Here is a 19128-nt window from a genome sequence, read left to right as displayed (position 1 = left end):
ATACGTACTTATGATTTCAGCATATCTCATAAATCCCCATAAATCAGCAAGCTATGCAGGCACATAGTCGTATCTTACGCATCCGTATCTGCAGCTGACATCGACTTAAGTCCAAACCAAACCACCCAGGCGGCGTTGCTTATCTTTCTTTTACCATTACCGAGCATAAGATTATCTTTTCTTGTATACAATGCGGTTTACATAAATACTAGCAAAGGATTTTTGTAAATTTTGGACCGTTGCTTGCAGTGCTGTACTTTATACTCTCTACTAAAACTCCACTTTCATCTAAGCGTCAGATTTTTCGAACCTGGTTTGCAGACTTTACAAACTAGTTCAGGTTTACATTCCGAAAATCAAGCGGTCAATTTTAGTTAGCTTGGAATTTAAATCATTTTGAAGAACTGACTTGAACTTTTGAAAATAAAAAACATATGTCAGTTGTGAATTTTATTTTTTAAAGAAGCAGAAAATAAAAAAAAACAGTGCGCACTTCAGACAGCAACAATGTTCTTGTCATAAAGGGCTAGAAAATAATGTAAAATGTCTAGTTGAATCCCTAACCTTTATATAATAATAATACGTTTATCACATAGGCTTTCATGACAAACTAGAGAGGACCAAAAATATTTTATAAAAGAAATCGCCAAGATATACAAAATTTTTCTTGGTGAATCTTCTTCATGAATCTAGAAATGTTTTGTTTTCACTATATTCAGCTTGGATATAGTACCAAAGTATAGTAAAAATGATGATAATGACCAGCATCAATTACAGAGCAGACATATAACCTACCAGTTTTTTTTTAAGTTAATATTTAATATAACAAATGACATGATAGCAGCAATGTATAGGCTACGATCTTTTTACCTCCAGATTTTTTTGGGATTCGATTTTTTATCCTATCCATCATTTTGCGTTCAGGTTTTTGATTAATTAGCGACTTGTAAAATTCTTTTATTAGGATTTTATTCTTCTCGATTGTTTGTACAATTTTCTTGTTTTTTTTCTTTATCAATTTTTGATATTTGACTTTCTATTTATATTCACCAGACAACTAAGTCTTTGTTCTAATGTTGTTGAGGCTTTCAAGTTTCTTCTTGTAAAAATAAACTTTGAACCAAATGAGTATTATCTATTTTTGTTTTTTTTTGTTATAAGTTGTTTTCGCATCTCGCCTCATTTTTGAGTGAAAAAATAAAAATCATAAAAGATTTTAAAAAGTATTTTTATTTTAACTTTTATGACTTTTTGATATATTTATAAAATATTTTCATCTCTCACTGATCCAATCATTATTTAAGAGGCAGTATTACGAATACAATACAATAAGATAGTATTTTTTAAAATCTGGTTTATCATTGTTAACAAATGAATCATTAATTATTTAATAAGAACTAAATGTATGAATAAAATATTGTTTCGACATCACACTAATTAACCTAATTTTAATCTAAATAGTTTACATCAAGGGGTGTTGAGAAAATAGTTATGTGCGACAAGATATCAACCATATAGGATAGGATGCCGTCTCCTTATTCCCTGAAGATAAATTATTACATCAAATGTAAACGAAGCGGCAGGAGGGCGAGAGAAAAAACAAAACGATAACGCCTACGAGTTAATATTAATCGGGTCTGTCCTACCGCTGATGAAGGGGTTGATTTCGCACAAAAGCGCGTTTCACTCACGGATATAAACGACCAAAATGGGATTTCATTTCGTTCTCTTATTTATTATTATTACCGACATGGATTTATTTGAAATGTTAGATGCTTTCATTTAGTTAACCAAATTCCACGAATCAAATATGAGATGACTGCGTTGTTTATTGCTTTTAAAGCATTTTTTTCACAGTTGTTACCAAGACAAGATAATGTTACAAGAATATGATTTTATCGTAAATACCTACCTACTTGGTGATTACGTGAATTTAAAAGTGTTTTGTTATCTAATAATGTGTATTTGGATATCAGCGCATCTGGAAACATTGAAAATAAATGACTAATAGATGATAACATATTAGTATAGTCGATCGAATCGTTGTGAAATTTTTTGAAATAAATATAAAAATGCTAATATAGCTCTCTATGTCACCATATGACTTTTAGCAGATACTGGATGACACAGTAAAGATTTTGATTTGAAACTGAATAAGGTACAATATTTGGTGTATGTCCCAATTAATCAAAACAATAGGAAGACCATTTTATACCAAATATCATCACGGAATAAGTTAATTTGTGGCTAGTTCGTAATGTTTCTAATACACCAGCCATACAGGCAGATTACCACCAAAAATATCCCGCGGGAATGACCAAAATTACCAACAAGTTCGTACACCTGCCATCCATGCTGATGACTATCATAAAATAAAATTATATCAGAAACAAATCAAAGTTGAAGTATAAAGAAATAATAATAAAAAAGATTCGGATTGACGTCAAGGAATTATTGATCCCATCAAATGCGATGTCTGTAGAAATATGCCATCAACGAACCCTCGAAAAACAAATGTACTCGCACTTACAAAGCAGCTAATTGTTAAGCTTATCGACGAAATCACTACGTATCAGTGCTCGCACAACACTAGCATCGGACTTGAATTAAAACCCAATGATTTATTATTTTCGGTGCGAAAAAAAAAACAGTCGTAGATTACCTGGTGTGGGCCCTAATGATCAGCCATTAGCGCCTGTTTGGATGCTGCAATATCGAAATTCTAAAAACCTCCCCCATACTTTTCCGGTTCTCGTATTATACGTACATATATCAGCTCCGGTTTTTGGTGCCTTTATTAAATAATGTTTTTATCTGGTATGCATGCATTTGCTACAGTTCGTTAATGATGCTTATAAGATAACTATCCGTGTAATATATTAATAGCGATGGCTAACTAGTTTTTAATCGCTGAGAACCAATACGGTCATTTAAAAAGTAGATTTGTAATACCGAACAACTAATTTATTTTAGTTTGTCTAATAAAAGTAAATCAGTTTCTAAATACTTTTGACATGGAAGTGCAAGATGAGCCATACTCCATTTTTATTAATTTATGTTTGATAGGTGTAAACTTAAATTTAAAAAAAAGTTTCATTCAAGTGGCACGATATTTACGAAAACATAAAATCATCTTAAGGAATTCGTGCGACCAAAGAAAGGAGTTCATAATTTTGGTTAGTTTTGCCTATGCCTGTGATGATTCGGGTTTCTGAGATGTGATAATAGTGTAAATTGTATTATTTTTTCATTATATTATCTTAAACCTCAAAAACGTTATTGTTTTCGTTTATTTTGCCCACCAGATGGAGTATCACCCATCTTGCCTTTTTCTATAGGAATATAATGGAAAAAGATACGTGATTTTAAATCTTGGGTATAAGTACGATGTTTATTTCGCATTTTAATATTACTAACGCGATAACATCACATAGAAAGCACTAGATAAGGACAAACAAGAGATAAGAGAGCGGGACAGATGTAGATTCCAAAATTGATTGTCACTTCATGATAAAAAAAAGATAAAATAATAATCTGCAGAATAACTAACAAGTTAACCACTTTTCTTTAATGCACCACAAAATTCGACTAAGAAACTTATTTTTATATTTAAGTAAGATAAGTATGTGCAGTGCGTATGTAACGTAAGCCTTCACCCTATTTAATTTTTTGAATCATTGGAGACATCAAGTTGTTGAAAGTTTGATAACAACATAACTTCTGTGTTGATCTATTTTGGCGCCGCATAAGTAAAAAGGCATTCGACTATTTCCGGTACTTTAGTAACGACTTGGAAGTAATCGGGTATTTTTGGCTCACTTAAAACACTGATTGTCAGTTCTGATGCTCATATGCTACACAATGAATGTATTAGCGTTGTTTTGCAAAAATGTTATCAAACGCGTAGTAGGGGACCCGTATAGCTATAAGATAATAATAGTGGCCCTACTACGGTAAAAATTGATGCGCCGCAGGTGGCTATGATATTTTCGTAGAGAAGATATGGATTTTTTGCGCATGCGCCACCTCAACTGTCTGTGCTGCTACATTGCCGAAATTTTCCTGGAAAATTGATTAATTTTTATAATATCGCAACATCAATCTCTGAAATCCGAACATTATTGGCAACTATTGTCACAGAAGAGTCAGTGCCATGTGCCATTGTTGTTTTCATTTTTGGTGTCAGTATCTCCGTACCGTACTCACAAACTTTTATAATTTGTCCTTTCAAAACTTTGTTCTTTTACGAAATTATAGCAAATGTTCAAAATATAGGATAATAGGATCTTAGAGAAACAGTGCTGCCTATATATTTGACATTTAACAAACTGGAAAATAGACTTACACAAATATTTACATGTGAATTTACTAAACAGAATTTCCTACATTTTTAGGTACACTTAAATAGCTACGAATAAAGATTGGGTAATATGTTTTAGTGTATAAGAATTGCAGGAAATATAAGAACACAATAAAGCTATAAGTTGAATTTTTACTAGAAGAAGCATAGGCCATACCCATCATCAACTACTGCCTATAGGAAGTGCTTGTTGAACATTTTGTTCACTTAGATGTTTCTTGTGCGATATCTAACATCTCAAAGTTATTTCAATAGAGGTTAAACCTACGAGTTTATGAAAACTAGCGCTTTGCAAGAAAATCGGAAAAAATAGCTTACATGAAAAAATACATGTACAAATTGCATCGTATCTATAGGGCTTAAAGAAAAAAACGCCAAATTCATTACAGAATTATACTGACGCCAGGTGCTGCAACTCTGCACTGCTTTTCCACACCTTAACTCCCCCTCCGATATATTTTGAGAAAATATTGCCGTAAAACTGCTGCATCCAAACATGGACGATCTGTACTGTACTGTCAGCATAGGCAGGGCCTCTATATGTTTAGTAGCTGTATGAGGGGACCTGACAGTGTTTGTGTTTATTAACAGCACCTTCGTCTCCTAGGTTGAGGTGCGATCTATCATGCAATCATCTGGATTACAATTTTATAAAGTTGGTAGCGCCATCTTTACGGATGAATTAGTCCGCCTAACCGCGGAGCAGGAAAAGAACATTCGAGGCTCGAAGCAGTAATATGCCCTGAAGTAGGGGTTTCGGTTTTTTCTTCCAAACAATTTTATTGTTTTTAGGAAAAACTAAGCTGTGAAAAATATGTGATAGACAGTTTTCTTGCGATAATATTTTTACGTAAAAAAGACTGGCTTTTGAGAGGAGAAATCCAATCTCTCCCAAAAGCACATTTGTTCGAGATTTTAAAGATTTAAAAATTGTTCAGATTATTTCAGTGTTCTACATATATAAGCTCTGCCGTTCAGTTCAGAAATTTTACGTTACGACGAATATCTTCCAATCATCACGTGATCCTCTCCTTACGGAGGCGCGTACATACTTTTGACACCTTTTTTTCGCGTCTGCCTTGCGTTCGCTAGAGAAGTGGTATTGACATGGCAAACATCAGGCAAAGAATTAAACTACACTAAAAAATTCTCTCTCTGCTCGAGCTGAAATTAATTGAGAATTAATCGGTTTTCAATTACTATTATTGACAACGATTGAATGGATAATTCAGCCAAAACCAAAACAAAATAATTACAAAAACACGAATTGTTGTTTCCTTTAAGTATCTAATTATATTAAAAAAATATTTAAACACTTACTTTTAAAAGTCAACCTACAATCGCTGGGACCCAGCGTTTTTGTAAAAGATGCATTTCTGTTTACCCACACTTGCATCACTACGTACATAAGCACTACAAAACAACGGAAAAAAATTGCTCGACAATCCTTTGATAAAATTTTATAGCCATTTCTGTTTTAAAAGAATCTGACAAACGTGCGTTGTCAACTGTACAAAGCCGAAGTTCGTTATTATGTTATCCGTATCTTATCTGGAACCTTTAATATCTTAGATTTAAATTGAGATAACGCGAGCATTGGCCTTATCTAATACCCGCAACCCCGTGTTTGCTTAAAGTTAAAATCAACATAAATGATGCAGCGTTGGAGAAATCGATAGTAAGCTACGCCTGTAATGTTAAACAACAGCTATACTCTGTTAGTTTGGAAGCGAGAGTAATAAAACTATCCATGTTATGTTATAAATTAAACTTTTTGACAGATGTTTTTATTTTAAAAACTGATTTTATATAACTTTGGTAGGCTGATTTCAAAAATTCTATGCATTTATTTGTATCGCGTAACGTTTTTATTGCAAATATCAAAGTAAAAAACGAAACGATATTTCAAAAATAATTTACGTTTCTGGTCAGTAAAAAAGTGGAATCTTAGTTTAATAAAAATAAAACAAAAAACTTTAATCAGACTTTTTTGAAACCTCTCTCCCTGTTTTTCGTTAACTACTCCAAGATTTTCAGAAAAATAGGGACTATGAACTGTGAAAACAGGAAATGCACTTCCAAACTCATTACACCCTAGACGATGAAAGTATTGTGACATATTTTGAACAATACTTTCGTTGTTTTTGTCCTTAGAGTTCCCAAGAATATTATCAATTACTTCTTTAAATGAATCCCGTGCGATTTTCTCAACATTGCTCATTGTTTATCGAAAATCCTTGTCCTTGCATAATGTTATCTGGGGCCCAACACAAGGACGTTCTTTTATCTTGGCATCAGATATGGCTGGAAATTTCTGGCACAAATATTTGAAACACTGTCCATTTTTGTCTAGGGCCTTAGCAAACTGCTTCATCGAGCCAAGTTTGATATGAAGAGGAGGCAGTAAAAACTTTTTGGGGTCAACTAAACTATCTCTTAATACATTTTGGCTACCAGGTGCAAGGCTTGTTCTAGGGGACCATTCTATTTGAGTCCGACTACCCGAATCACAAATAAAGCATGGAAATTTTGTATATCCTCCCTGTTGTCCTAGGAGCATGCACAGCACTTTAACGTCACCACAAAGCTTCTACTGATGTTCATAGTAGCGTATTTTCTTTCAAGGAAGTCCTAAACTTACGCATTACACGAACAAAAATAACAGACATCATTGTGATTCCTAGGCTCTCGCACCTGAAGCTTAAACACCTACCTTTTTGCTAGTTTTTTAATGCTTCAACACAAAAGGAACATGTCGTAGGAGTGTATATTAATAAACTAACATTTTGAAGATATAGAGCGCCATAAAAAAATGACGCGACAGCGCAAAAATATGGCGTTATTTGGAAAAAAGGCTCCCAAAAATATATAAATAAGCAAACAGCGACCAAACATCAAAATCACTGCAGACAAGTGTAATTTATTTATTTGACCCCATCGCCGTTTTACAAAATATGTATTTATAACACTGAAAATAATTGACACATTATTTTTCTATTCCCGTCGGTAAAATACCTAATACCTATCTAGCGTGCGGGAAGCGTCACTTTTCCAAGTCAGTTTCGTTTCTCACGGATCCGAGCCACTTCGGTCATTTCCGGGATTTGAATTTGGACGTTTGTGAAATCTGACGGTCATGTCAGTGAATGTATTCGTGTTGTTTTGCGAAAATGTACCCATGACCCATCCGTGACGTCAACTCTTGAAGACTATTTGGATCATTTACCTTTGATCCACTACAACAGCATGTGGTTTCATCAATATAATGGACCAGTGAGATGGCCAGCCAGGTCGCCACCGTTAGTTTTTGCATACTATTGCGCAAAACAACACGAATACATTCACTGACAATGCCGTCAGAATTGACAAACGTCAAAATTCAAGGCGTGGGAAAATGAGTAAAGTGACGCTTCCCCCGATCGGTGTGTAATTAGGTATTTTACAGATGGGAGTACAGAAATTTTTTGTTCAATATTTCAATATGGCGACCATAAGAAAAAATAAAGTTAATGATGGTTTAAGGAAAACGAAACTATAGCTATAAGATGAAGATACGTTTTAAAATAAAGAAATAATCAAATAGAAATGAAAACAGGAAGTTTCAGATTTTCTGCCATATTTCAGGAAGTAACAAAACTAACTTCAATTTCAAAACGGAACATTATTTAAATTTTAGTCACCCTGTATTTCTTACCGTTACCGAGAATCTAATTTGAAATACCCGGTCTATTTTGTCGATGATATTTCATAGGTTTCGTTGCATCAACGAAAAGAAGATAAAATAGGATAAAATGGACATGCGCGCCGAAAATGTGCGTCTCAATGAGAATTTGGAGTGGAACAATTTCAAATCGTGAAATTCGTAATTGGCAAAAAAAAAACGTCTGGTAGATTTTAAACCGGACAAGCTCAAGTAGTGTCCAAGATGAAGAGTTAAGAAACGGCTCACTGCGACGAAACTTCGCAGCGGCGGCGGCCCCGCTTGTCGTGTTTTTATTTGTTTTCGTGGCGTAGCCAACCACGATACTTATCTCTTAGGTCTGTGCGGTTCGTTTGCGAGGTCCGTTATGGATGGATCTCTATATCGTATCATCGGACAATGCAGCGTAAACAAACTGCACAATAGGGATTCGCGGGCGTTGTTTCGCGATTTCCAGCAATTTGGGCGTGCGTTCTTGATGCCCACGGTGATTGCGATGATAGTGTCCCAAATAGACTAATACGGGTCCAGATATCTAGTAAGCAATAAAGTTGAAGCAACAAGAATCTGACGGTTCCAGTAGGCAATCAAAAACCTTAAACAGTCAATTGGAAGCTGAGACGTAACAGTTTAAAACTAACACATGGCTAACCGACATGCTTGTTGTCGATACTCGCCAGTTCAATATACAATGTGTCCCACTTAAGAACTGTACACCCTTGTAAAATCTTTGTTTATGGTTCGATTTTAATTTTTTTTTTGGATAGATTTCTGAAAAATTCACTAAAACCTTATTTTGCTTCATGCCCATCGAAGACTATTTAACAAAAGAGAGAGAAGAAAGAAGTATTAGGGATTTTTAAAAAACTTAATTGGCAACGAGTTCTTAGTCAGTAGTAATTAGAACCCAACTATGCCAAATGTTTCGATACAGGGTGTTTACAATATGGTTTGCGCCCCACCTAAGGCTGTTGATTACGGTTTGATTTTGATTTTTTTTTTCTCTCAAAAACGTACTAAAACCTTATGTTTATTATTACATCAACCTGAAGCCATGGCGAATTGGGAATAATTTTTGATGTTACGTAAAACCTATTTATTTTAATTCCATGGAGTTTGCATACAAGGCGCTCGAAACATCGTGGGTGCCTCGTTTAAACATTACTCCTGTAGAATGTTTTTTTAAGTTTTTTTGTTGGATAGAGTACACTTTTGAAGGATTTTTAATTCTTATCTAATAATGAAAATAACGGTTGTTTGACGTCGGTATACTGTTTCCTTTATAAAACCAAGTTTGCCATGGAGAAGCGAATATTCGACTGTCAAATTCACTAACTAAAATTTGTTTACATTATACCTTTCGAATACTAAGATCTATTAATGTTGTTGCTTTAAGATAATACTAAAAAATAAATGCCCTTTAAAAAGCCTTTTTACCATTATTTTTGAAATTTGAATAATTAAAATTTATAAGAACTTAAAATTAGATGCAAAATAATCGTTATTTACAAGGTTTAAAACATTAAATTGATCATTCGTTTAGTTACTTTCGGATAGTCCTGAATGCGAATCTGTTGTTATTTTCAATTTGAAAAAATCACTAAAAGTACTTCTCGATTTTCCGTTTCAAAAAACGGTGTCAGTTAGCCATGAGATTAGTCGATGCTAAATGAAAAATCCGTTTCATTTTTCTTTAATAAGATCTACCTTGCAAAAAAGAATTATAAAAATTGAGCCACAATCAAACATTCTACAGGAGTAATGCTTAAACGAACTTCAGGGAAATTAGTTTTATGAATTACAATTTGCTGCCATTTTATTCATAAAAAAAAATCCCTAATAGCCCTTCTCGGTATTAGACATGAAAAATTTGTCTCAGTTGGCGATGACTTCAGGTTGATGTAATAATAAACATAAGACTTTAGTGAGTTTTTCAGAGATCTATCCAGCAAAAAAAGAGTTATCAAAATTAAACCGTAATCAAAGATTTTACAACGATTACTTAAGCAAGGAATAAACGATATAACAAAACATAATAGAAATTGCAATCGGGTTCTAAGTACTCTCGAATAAAAATTCGTTGCCAATTTATTTTGTTTTAAATCCCTAACAGTACTTCTTTCTTCTCTCACTTTTGTTAAATAGTTCTAGTTGGCTATGACCTTCAGTTGAAACAATAAACAGAACAAGGTTTTAGAGCATTTTTCAGAGACCTATCCAACAAAAAAAAATCAAAATCGATCCATCGACAAAGATTTCACAAGGCTGTACATTTCTTAAGTGGGACCCACTGTAAATCTGGAATAACATTTTTTTTGCAATGAGTGCGAATTCGTAAGGAGTAGAGATAGAGATTAGTAGTTTGCTAAACGTCAATTTCAGTATCGAAGTATATATTTAGTTTTTGTACTTAGTACTTATTCCACAATTTTGCAAACTTTTGAGCATCGTGAAGAAGCGTAAGGTCAGAAAGTCATATAGAATTCCGCTATTATTAACATTCGAGTTAAATCACTTATTTAGGAGAATATTTACTCTGACTTAATTGGGTTGTGTTGCGATCGTGTTTAGCAGGTTATAGTTTTATTATGTTACGTTGTATATAGTTTCTGCTTTAGGTGAATTTTGTGCTATTTTGAGATAAAAATTATATATTTGCCGACGTTTTGGTCGAATTTTTTTAAAAGTCAGACTGTAATTCCAACTGTAGATGATGCCGAAGCAGCCGAACAGTCGCAAAACATTTTATGCTTTTTATGCTCATATGTTTAAATATCTAATTTCAGGAATAAACCAGATGTAATAGTAGATGACTTGGCGGAACAGTATATATATAAAACTTTTACGATTAAGTTATTTGGGGAATTAGAAAAAGCCATAATAAACGCCATATTGCTGGAGATGGGCATACGCGAGATGCTTGTTTGAAAATGTAACCAGAAACACTGGAAACTTACTGCTGACAGATGTAAAAATTCAAATATATAATTGAGGAGTAGTGTAACAGGGAACACGTAATGGACAGGCACGTGCAATTATGAAGATTCTAATGATGTTTGTGATTTCAGTGTCTGTTATATTTTTTTGTTATGATTGAGCAAATAAAATCGAGTTGTTATAAAACATATAAAATTAAGCCTCGACACATTGTTTACATTGTAAGTAACAAATGTTTGCATGTTACAATATAAAATACATATTTTGAATAAAGGAGAATATGTACATGGCGGCAACGCTGTTTTATTTAAACACCTATATCGTGAGAACAAAATTAATGTGGCCATTTTATGTTATTTACTATACGATGGTATACTTTGAAATATAACGGGAGTTAATAGAAGTTATATATTATATTATATTGTAATAAAAATTAACATATATCAAAACTTAAATTATTCTTTAAACGTTATAGAAAAATGTAATAGATGTGTTATTTACGCTTTACACTCCGACGTAAAATATTTTCTTAAATGGTAATAAATTATATTTACAAAATCAAAAGGAAATAAACATCCACAAATATTTTAAGGCCGTTTCTTACTTGGCAACTATGATAAATCCAATGCAACGACGTAAACATTCGGCAAATCAAATTGCTGCTGTCAGTTGCTTCACATTCATGAAATAAAAAGGAATTGCAACAGGTTATCGAATCTTCAATAAAGCTAAGAGCTATTTTTTTACTCTCTTGTGTTACATTATCCGGAATGATGAAACTGATAACAAAAAACAATAATTGCAGAAACAGAAAAGTTCTAAAAATGTACTGAACCTCTTGTCTAATATGTCGGCTATCTGCAAATTGCTAAAGAATTTCGTCCACTAAATGAGAAACTTTGCCAATTCAATAGATTTCATACTTTCTGGGATGAATTTCATAACCGTGATGTATTTTTTTCGTATTCGATACGAACCGAAACTCGATTTTTATCGATTTTAGGGTCATTTTGTGGGTTTGATATAAACGAGGCCGATTGCAAAAAAGCAAATATTGTGTTTAAGGTTCGATAAAGTATGTTGTTTTCCCATCAATACGGGTTTAAAAAAACGCCTTCTAATGCGATTTTCATGTCGTTTGACGACCAAACGAAAACCTTATCGACTAAATGGATATATCGTTTCTGTTATTAACGATAAACTGGCCAGCGTTGTTTATATTGGCTTTTAAACTGTTTATAATTGCTGACCATTTCGTTAAAAACCGTTCTAAAAAAACTCTACTTGCATCACACAAAAATTGTATCGTACATACGGTTTGCTATTCATCATTTACGCGGCTTTTAAACGAACAATTTTTGCAAAAAATGATTGTTCAATCAGTTGTACAATTTTTTGCAAAAACCTTTGTTCCTGCGTAAAGTGAAAATATAAAGCAACTTCTAGCAAATTTTCTGAAGACTAGTTATATTACTATCAATTCAGTAAATTTTATAACCGAAATAGTATATTATGCAACAAGTGTGGTAATAGTATATTATGCAACAAGTGCGGTAAACGGCATTTGACTCACGAGTTTATTTGACACAAGCGGAGCGAGTTTTTAATAAACGAGTGAGTTAAAAAGTTTACCGTAGGTGTTGCATACTATACTTTTGCTATGACCGTTAGATTTTGGGTACATTTTCGAAAAACAAGACGGATACATACAAACGTCAAAATTGAAAGCGTGGGAAATATTCCCGAAAACATCCGATTGCTCCCAAATCCGTGGGAAATGAAACTGACGTAAAATGACGCTTCCTCCACGCTAGAACGGTATATAATTAGGTATTTTACACAGTGGAGTGGAAAAAGTATGTTTTATGTAAAGTTACAAAAACTTCTTTGTTGCAAATTTCTTTTTCTGGGTACGTAAAACATATACGCCTATTGCATATTAATGATGTAATTTAGTTTCATAAATAAATAATATCTCATTGAGTTAATAAATAAATGAATTATTTGCACCTATAAAAAAGAAAAATGTGAATTTGATTTTATCATTTGTATGAGACATGATTATTATTATGAGTATTATTAAGAAATATAAAGAAAAAATAAATCAGTAGCGTGTCAAAAATTGCGAGAAAAATATTGATAATATGTATCGGTAAAGGGGCCTATATATTTTAAGTTTTACAAATTTTCCGTTATATTTTTCAAAACGATAAATAGATTTAAAATATTTAAATTTCGAACTTTTTTAAAGATGTGTGATTATGATATATTTTATTTATTTATTTTTATAAATAATTAAAACAACAATCTGATTGCAATTCGTGAGTTGGAAATTCCAAAAGTGTCCGTCTCCGTGTGAAACCCGCTTTAGAAACGTCTCTTAAAATTGGCTAAAACAAAACACAAAAGAAATGCGCATTTTGTTTTGAACCATTGACTGGGCTCGATTTCTGGGCCTCATAATGATCTGAAAGTCACAACCGTCCTTTATACCGAAAATAAACAAAATGCTCAAGATACGCACGAAAGTTAACACAAAACAGAGACGCACTCTTTCGAGAACACTGCAACACTTGTACGCATGGAAAAGAGCCAGCAATTACGGGCGCTATCTTGATTTATCAATCAAATTAAAATGTTGCTTCGTAAAAAATGGCTTGTCTGATTACTGTATCGCAGTAGCGTATCGAACGGCATAAAATTTAAAGGTTTTAACAAGCAGTCAGGACTAAAAATACACTACAACTGCTCGGGTATTGATATAAATATTTGCCATATTATAATAAATAAATTATTATAATTTTAAAAATATATATTATTTCTACCCCCTTTCTTAAAGTATATAACTATACACCTATCTATTTACTATCTAAAATTAGCAGTCATTCCTAAACAAATTCACATAAGCTCAAAATACGTGCTGATAACATCCTGATACAGAATTTTATAAAATTACATTTACTATATATATTTTATTCTGTAAAAAAAGTGGTTTCATTGGATGAGGTGCGAAAAAAATCTAAAAATGAATTGGGTTGATCTGAATTATTTAAGACAAATTTTAAGAAATGTTTTAATAAATGTTCACAAAATCAAAGGCGTGGATAGTAATAAAATAATTGATATTCTTAAATAAAACACCCTAAAAACACACTACTTTTATTTATACGATTTTTTGAAACGATTTAATTTAATTACCAACTTGATCAACTTTAACCTAAATTTTCACAGATGTTTTAAATGGAAAATCTAACCACTTTATCGCCCTGTTAGTCTGTTAAAATTTAGCTTTACCTATCGTTCAAGTTTTCCCGTTAATATTTTGGTTTGTGTTAGTCATATACAAAAAAATGTATCAAATATAAATATCAAATAAATTGAAATTAAAATACATACATACCTTTAAGTTAAATTATCGATTTTATACGTCGTTCGCTTTAAAAAAAAATTGAAAATTTCTTTCCGTTCTCTTTAGCGAATAGAAAGAAAAAAAAGTCAATTTTCTTGAACCAAAACTCATTAAAGTAGAAAAGTCCACAGTCGAATCTAAGAAGCAAAGCTATTTTTGCTCGAACAAATGACCCCTTACTTATATGTTTAAAATATTTCATTGATTTTAATAGAGTTTAGAATTAATAATTTAATTTAAAACGATAAATGCTCTTAGCTTAAAGATCTACGAGGTTCAGCTTAAGAAACAATTTCAATATCACATTGGGTGAGAAGTAAATTTATTTTGTGTTTAATGGTACAAGTAGGTATCTCCATAGTAATTTAAATGAGTTTTTAAACTCCCTTTTTGAAAATACCGAACTATGCTCGGATTAAGCATGCGGAAAATGTGACTTTAAGACATCAGGATGGCATGTTTTCAGTAGATTTGGTAATATGGTGAATTATATTAATGCTGTTTTGCAAGAATATATCCAAAATCCAATACATATTATTATTAAATAATAGTAGATAACACTCTACAATTACAAGATGTTATTTAAAACACTTTTTGACCGGTCAATTAAGAAGTGGTCAATTGACCAGTCCCAGCATATAATATAATATAATAATTGTTATGTTATTCTCTATAGGTCTGTTTTTTTTTAAATTTGACATCCAAAACTTATCTACCCAACTCCAAATGGAAATAAACCATTTTTTAAGTTTCATTTGAATATAATGAGGCTTTTTAGGTCACGTGTTTTTCAACCAGACTAGAATCAAAGATTTGTAAATCCAAACAATAAAATCGATTTTAGAAAACACTTTCTTTTCGTGACAGCCAAAATTCAATAGCGACTGCACTTTGGGCCAATATTTTGTAAATGTATTATTTAACAAATAATTAGCAACCGTACAATATTTATCAACAAAAATGTTGCACGTTATCGGGGACAACATTCCAAGGACGAATTCTCATCGCCTTTTGTAAATCGTTCTTTATATTAACAAACGTGGGCGTTTGGCGGTGGTGCGTTGGTCGTGAGTCCTCCAGAGCTATCTGTTAACGGCCCAGCCTCGCGAACAATTTATCACCGGTAATCTGATTACCGACATATCGTTTCGTTACGGCCCGGTCGAGCTGGTGCAATACCGGTTCAAAACGATCGGTATCGGATGCTTGTTAAACATGTGTGTAAACTCTGCAGGTGTTTCCTAAATTTGAGCGATTTTCTTTTATTAGAGTATCAATTCCAACAGTTCATACTTCTACGTCAACGTTTTGATGTCACTCTGTATAAGGTCTAAGCATGGTCGTCGTAAGGAAGAATTATTTTCTGCGCATACACACTAACTAGCAATTAACAACTAACACTGATCACTAAACACTTAACTCGTGATTGAGTCGTTTTAATATTACAACTCTAAATTCGTAGCTTAATTTCTTGTGATTTTTGATTTGAAATCAAACATACACACGTGTTGACATTGTGAGATTTATTCCTGACCAATTATGGGCATGAACCCGGGTAGAACGCAGACCTCGAATATGACACAGAACGTAAAAATTAGACAGTTCATTCTGAGCTGTGATGCTGCTGTGTCGGTTGTATGCAACTTTGCCGGAAAGTACGATTTGTCCCTAACACTCGTTTTTCCCTTTAACGGATTCTGGCCATGTTTTGAGAAAATACTGCCTTATAAATGCCACATTCAAGCTAGAAGCAGTGGAATTAAAGGAGTGTTAGCGTCCATGTTAGTTGTTAAACGGTGTTATGTGTTTTTAAATGACGAGTCTTATCGGTTAAAATCGAGTTTTGAAAGTACCGCGTAGGCGCATATTTAATGACCATTTCGTGGTTGCTGGTGGTGGCATTACACACGGCCTCTATATATCTTAGCTGCAGGGGTATAACTATAGTGTAACAGCATAAGTTTGAATGACGATAAAACAGAATTGTTTTTCCGGTTGAAAAGTAATTTAGTAGAACTAGACAATGACAATGACAAACAAGTTCCTTTGAGTTTAATTTGACATATGTCATATTACGGAATAAAACTTTCAACGTGGTGCCATTGGTTCCCATGGAAATTTTGCCTGAATTATAGCGTTGCATGGTGGCGTAACTCATCACGTTGTAGTGAAGTATTTAAGAAAAGCGAATTCTTAGAAAAGCACTATTTATTTAAAGAAATGAGAATTATAAACAACTATAATAATCAGTGACAAGTAGATCAGGATACAAAGATCCGACATGAAATCATACTATCAAAATTATTAACTTATTTAAGAAGTACAAAGAAATTGAAGACTATAGAAAGAAAAGTATTTTATACCTGACATTATCAATCATCAAGAATTCCAAGGACAACAGATTGCCATGGTTATAAGGTTGCTCCTTTCAAGACGCGTTGATATCGGAGCCATATTCAGCATCATTGTAATGGTCCATTTTGGCCCATTTCTTGTACACTTTTTGCTTTTAATAGCGTTGAACCACTTTTACGTTAATTAAAATGTAATGTTGATTGGAACTTATTTAGAATTTGAAAATTTTGTTTCTTTTCCACTGCTGATTGAATCTTTTATATATTTATATCTTTCGTTTATTTTCTCAAAAATGAGTAACAAAATGTTTGTAATGGATTTTCAATCACTCTGAATATTCAGCGTGAGAATTTTTGTCTTAAAGGTAAAAGCGAGTCCATTTAGCTATTACATAATATAGTGCCCCTATTACGTTAAAAATTGAGGCGCCGCAGGCGGCATTGATATTTTCGTAGAGAAGGGAATGATTTTTCCGCATGCCTCTACATTTGACCCATATTGCAACGAACCAGCAAGTGACTAACAAAATTTAATATTTTAGTATGTACCTCAATAAAATGGCACACTGAGGCTTGAAAAACAATTGAATAACAGTAAATTGGTGATTACTAATTAAAAACACAAGACGGAATAGAAATAACTCCAAAGCTTCGACGGCTAAGAAAATACTGTTTCAAAGAACTGACAGCATACTCCGATTTTATCCAAGTCCACAAATCAACCAATAGCAAACTGGTAAAAAGTCTATTATAAATAAATCAATCAATCAATATTTTAGTAATTATGTTAACCCATAAGTTGGAAATCAGTTTAATGTATTTTTAATATAACAGTTTAATCAAAGAAAATTTTTCTACTCTTAAAATGCGTTCCTGGCTTGTGGTACACGTGCTGAAAAGAATGGTTCCTTCCGCGTTACAACAGGCGAATCTTAACTCATTCCGACGTCGAAACCTTAAAACGTCGTATATGATTTGGAAAACTCTATCATTTAACTCTACATCTCTCAATTTCCTTTTATTTCGTTGTTTATTATTATATACATCCGTGATGCTCCACAACTTCATCTCTGTCGCTTCCAGTCTCTGTTTTGTTAGTTCCCATGTCTCCGACTTATACAACAATATACTTGGCACAATATTTTTATATATTCTTTTTTCCCAGATATATTTATATAAACTTTTTTAGCAATATTTCTGATATTTTGAAACATATTTTGGATTCATTTCTCTCAATATTTCCTTATATACTGAAGATGAATACTAAGTACTGTCTCCATATTCTTTGGAATATTATAACATGGTAATCGCAAAGATCAGCTGCTGGCTGAATGATAAAAAAAATCAAGCTAATCGTCACGCACCGGCATTTTGTCGTTGCTCGCTCTATATTCGCACTAACGAGAAATCGTTCACCCGATCGACACCGCGACTGGGTGATCGATAAAGTCGGACCAGCCCGTTTATGCCGCGGTAATTAATTATTGTAAGATTTTAATTGGCGCGAACGTGACAAACATAATTTATTGCGGTTTATTTACGGACCGGAATGAAAATGGTGCGCAGATTACGATTTAAATAATATCCCGCGCGGTGTCGTAATGAATTCGCCTATTGCCGTCTCTGCTCCACTATGGTCGCTGTGACTGTGCCCAACGTCATACGTATAGCGATAGCACAAAATGTATGTACAGTGTGTGACACTTAAGAAGTGTACACCCTTGTAAAATCTTTATTTATGATTCGATTTTGATTTTTTTTTGTTGAAAAATACACTAAAATCTTGTTTTCCTTGTTGCTTCAACTTGTCATGGCCAACTGAAACTATTTAACAAAAGAGGCAGAAGAGAGAAATACTATTAGGGATTTTTAAAGAAAATAATTGGCAACGAAATCTTATTCAGTAGTACTTAGAACCTAACTATACCAATTTTTATGTTTCAATACAGGGTGTTTGAAATATGGTTTGCGTCCCGCTAAAGGATGTACATCGTTATAAAATCTTTGATTAAGGTTTGAATTTGATATTTTTTTGTTGGATTGCTGTCTCAAAAACTACATAAAACCTAACTATACTAATTTCCATGAAGTTCGAATATAAGGTGCTCGAAATATTACGGGCGCCTCGCTTAAGTATTATTCCTGTAGAATGTTTTTTTATGTTTTTTTGTTGAAAGACCCTAACGATTTTCTTAAAATTAAATATGGTTATAAAGGATTAGATATGAACTAAACAGACTTTACAACGCTGCATTTTTTTAATAAAAAAGGATTTTTAATTCTCATCTAATAATGAAAATAACAGAAGTATTAAAATTGTTTGACGTCGGCATACTATTTAATTTGTAAAACCAAGTTTGCTAGAGAG

The 19128-nt window shown here is 32.9% G+C and overlaps 1 protein-coding gene across 4 annotated transcripts in view; it reads right to left on the bottom strand.

Moving 5' to 3' along the window:
* LOC132696788 (zinc finger protein ush) overlaps window positions 1-19128 on the bottom strand; it is a 213301-nt gene that overhangs the window by 70947 nt on the left and 123226 nt on the right. The window contains exon 1 of one of the 4 annotated variants that reach the window (XM_060661817.1): window positions 5681-5846. The exons of the other annotated variants lie outside the window; for them this stretch is intronic. Within the exon in view, the coding sequence (XP_060517800.1) occupies window positions 5681-5768 (88 nt within the window). The 5' untranslated portion in view covers window positions 5769-5846. Of the gene's footprint in view, window positions 1-5680; window positions 5847-19128 lie in introns of those variants that run through there. 4 annotated transcript variants of the gene reach the window in all.

The sequence above is a fragment of the Cylas formicarius genome, unplaced genomic scaffold (assembly GCF_029955315.1).
Source record: "Cylas formicarius isolate icCylForm1 unplaced genomic scaffold, icCylForm1.1 PGA_scaffold_1__22_contigs__length_36826433, whole genome shotgun sequence".
Taxonomy (NCBI): domain Eukaryota; kingdom Metazoa; phylum Arthropoda; class Insecta; order Coleoptera; family Brentidae; genus Cylas; species Cylas formicarius.
The sequence above is the reverse complement of the archived record's forward strand: the minus strand, read 5'-3'. Positions and strand labels throughout refer to the sequence as shown.